Below are 3285 nucleotides of genomic sequence, written 5' to 3' on the forward strand. Positions count from 1 at the left end.
GGGAGATTGGCGTGCCCGCCCTCGCTAAGGAGCGGTTCCCATTTTATCTACTCGCCGGAGCTTTCGAATCGCTGGGTGGACGATGAGCTGGGGACAACAGGCTGGCTGCTCACACCAGCGCAGGGCTTGAGCTGACACAGTTCAGATGTTAAGGCAGTGGGATATACCCACTGTGCCACCGCTCCCCTCTAGCCGCCCAAAACAGCCTTGAGAAGGCCGGAAACATGGATTTTCCTTTATACCCTCGTTTTTCCCCCCCGTGGGGACCCAAAGTCCCCAAGGAGGTCTTTCGCATCACTTCCTACCTGGTTCTTTTTAACTGGAGATGCCAGGGATTGAACCTGGGACTTTCTGCATGCCAAGCTGATGCTTTACCACTCAGCCATAGCCCCTCTTTACAGCTCTGGAGGGTCTCAGGATGAGGGTTTGTCCAGCCGCTGCTTGGAAGACGGCCCGGGAGAGCAAACCTCCCCGCACCAGGCAGTGAAAGAAATGCAGTTACCTGTCAAAAGCCGCCAGGTGTTCGGGATTGACGTAGTCGGTCACCTTGACAGTCAAATCGGCGACTTTCTTTGTCTTGGGATCCTGGAGGAGGGAGAGGAGAGTTGGTGCAGATTACGGGACCGTGTGAGGTTCAGTGGTTCCCCTACGCAGGGAGGCACCGCATCGGGAGCCAAGGGTTAGACGGACTGCTTCCCGCCCTGTGGAAATTCAGTATTAGTCCCGTAATCTCTCTCTGACATGCCTTTAGCAGCCTTGCAAAGGCAGGGCAAGGTGTCCCGCGCAGGATCAAAGGGTTTCTTTCCGGCAATTATTTTCATTCCTAAGGCATCTAGCCACACGGATCCATACCCTGGTAACATCGAGACTAGACTAGAGATGTAAGATTTCCGGAAATTTTGAAGCTCGGAAAAAACCCCGGGTTTTTTTTCCATTTTTTTTCGGGAAAAAACGGAAATTTTCGGAAAAATTGAAAAAATGCTACATTAGCATTTCTTTTGTCTTTTCTAGACTGAAAGTCATTCTGTTACTTTAGGAACATAAAATATGACGATGGACATTTTTACTTGGCATGAAATTATCACAACTAGCATATCAAAAATATAGTGTATCCAAACAATTATTACAAACAGAATACCCACCCACATGCAAAAACAAAACTGAAACCTTTTTATTTTCTTCTGACAATAGCACCTCCTAAAGGAAGAAATGCATCTTGTTCTTGCATTGGAGAGTTCAGTTTGTAACCTAGGACTTGCTTGTCCTCAGTGCACAGAAATTAGATCAATCTGATACCATACATATTTTTTAGAAATGATTTGGAAAATATTTGAACACCTTGTCTTAAAATATTTTATTCATCATGTTAAAATAAAACATTCCATAATCAATTTTTTATTTTATTCATCATGTTGAAATAAAATGTTCCATAATCAATTTTTTTTCTTTTCTTTTCTTTTTTCAATTTTTCAGAAAAAAACCAAAAAAGGCTTCAGGAAAAAAATGGAAAAAACCCGTTTCCCCCCTGAATTTTTCCGGTTTTTTTCTGGGACCTTCACATCTCTGGACTAGACTACTGTAATGCAATCGACGTGGGTCTGCCCTTGAACTCAGCACGGAGGCTCCAGCTGATACAGAACGCTGTTGCTCGGTTGTTATTGGGAGCTAGGAGGGAATGCGTATTACTCTCATCCTGCAGTAACTCCACTGGCTGCCCATCAGTTGCTGGGCATAATTTAAGGTACAGGCTGTCACAGACAAAGCCCTCCATGGCCTTGGTCCCTCGTATCTACCTATTTATTTATTTTATCTATCAGATTTATACCCCGCCCTCCCCGCAAAGCAGGCTCAGGGCGGCTTCCATACAAGCATAAACACAGTTAAAATCATACACTTATTTAAAACACAACAGATAAAACAAATACAAAGTGCTGGTGGCAGTTAAAATACTAACTTAGATGGCTTGTTTTCAAAATGAACTTCCAGTTCCCAGATGTTCTCCTGCTCCTAATTCCTTGTGGCCATCGGCTCGATGTCAAAACCGCAAGGCCAGGGCTCTACGGCAGCCCCTAATTAAATGCCTGGTGGAAGAGCTCCGTCTTGCAGGCCCTGCGGAACTGTGAGAGATCCCGCAGGGCCCTGATCTCCTCGGGGAGCTCGTTCCACCAGGTAGGGGCCGCCACTGAAAAGGCCCCGGCCCTGGTAGTAGCTAGCCTGGCCTCCCTCAGGCCAGGGAGGGTCAACCGATCTATGGGACCGTCTCCCCCTCTATCCTCTGCCACGACAGTTTTGCTAATCTGAGCAGGGCCTCCGAGGAGTGCCACTCTGAAAGTGGGCGAAATCACCCACTCTTCGTATTTGTGCCTGCTCCGTTGTGGCCCCCACATTATGGAATGGCCTGCTTGGGGAGGTGAGATGGGTCCCCCACCCTCCTGGCTTTCCACAAACTCTGCCAACGGAATTATCGAGGAGGGCTTTTTTACACAGGTCATTAGGGCTGTACTATAACCAACGGTTCAGCGTCACAACCGATGCTCCCTCTAAGCTGTGGAATCTTGTGAGCCAAAATCCTACTTTATGAGCTACCGGGCATTAAAGTTGTGAGCGAGCGAGTTGGCTATGGCATCAGTTAGTTTGCTCTGGAGCCCTCCTTCCTGAGCTGAGACACAAATGTGTGAGCTGGAGGCGAAAAAAACTGTGAGCTGACTCACACTAACTCAGCTGAGAGGGAACACTGGTCACAACCCTGGTAATCTCTGGAGGTTTCCCAGCCAAATACTAGCCAGGACCACCCCTGCTTAGCTTCTGAGATCTGACAAGGTCAGGTTAACCTGGTCTACCCAGGTCAGGGCTAGAGATGGGAAGGCCCGGAAAACCCCTGGAAAAAAAACATTTCTCCCCCATTTTTTTCCTGAAGCCTTTTTTTGTCCCCCCCCCAAATTGGAAAAATTGAAAAAAGAAAAGTAAAAAAAAAAATGATTATGGAACATTTTATTTTAACACGATGAATAAAACATTTTAAGACAAGGTGTTCAAATATTTTCCAAACCATTTCTAAAAAATATGTATGGTATCAGATTGATCTACTAACTGTGCACTGAGGACAAGCAAGTCCTAGGTTACAAACTGAACTCTCCAATGCAAGAACAAGAGGCATTGCTTTCTTCCTTTAGGAGGCGCTGTCGTCACAAGAAAAGAAAAAGGTTTCAGTTTTGTTTCTGCGTGTGGGTGGGGATTCTGTGTGTAAGAACTGTTCGGATCCACTACGTTTTTAATATGCTACTT

At 46.2% G+C, this 3285-nt stretch overlaps 1 protein-coding gene across 1 annotated transcript in view; it reads right to left on the reverse strand.

Moving 5' to 3' along the window:
* The window catches only part of PSMF1 (proteasome inhibitor subunit 1), a gene marked incomplete at its 5' end in the record, with an annotated part of 5580 nt that extends 4995 nt beyond the window's left edge, over nt 1–585 (reverse strand). The window contains one exon of the mRNA XM_015415016.1: nt 503–585. Within this exon, the coding sequence (XP_015270502.1) occupies nt 503–585 (83 nt within the window). The remainder of the gene's footprint in view (nt 1–502) is intronic.
* Between the last annotated feature and the right edge of the window lie 2700 nt (nt 586–3285).

The sequence above is a fragment of the Gekko japonicus genome, unplaced genomic scaffold (assembly GCF_001447785.1).
Source record: "Gekko japonicus isolate JY-2015 unplaced genomic scaffold, Gekko_japonicus_V1.1 scaffold5465, whole genome shotgun sequence".
NCBI classification, from domain to species: Eukaryota; Metazoa; Chordata; class Lepidosauria; order Squamata; family Gekkonidae; genus Gekko; species Gekko japonicus.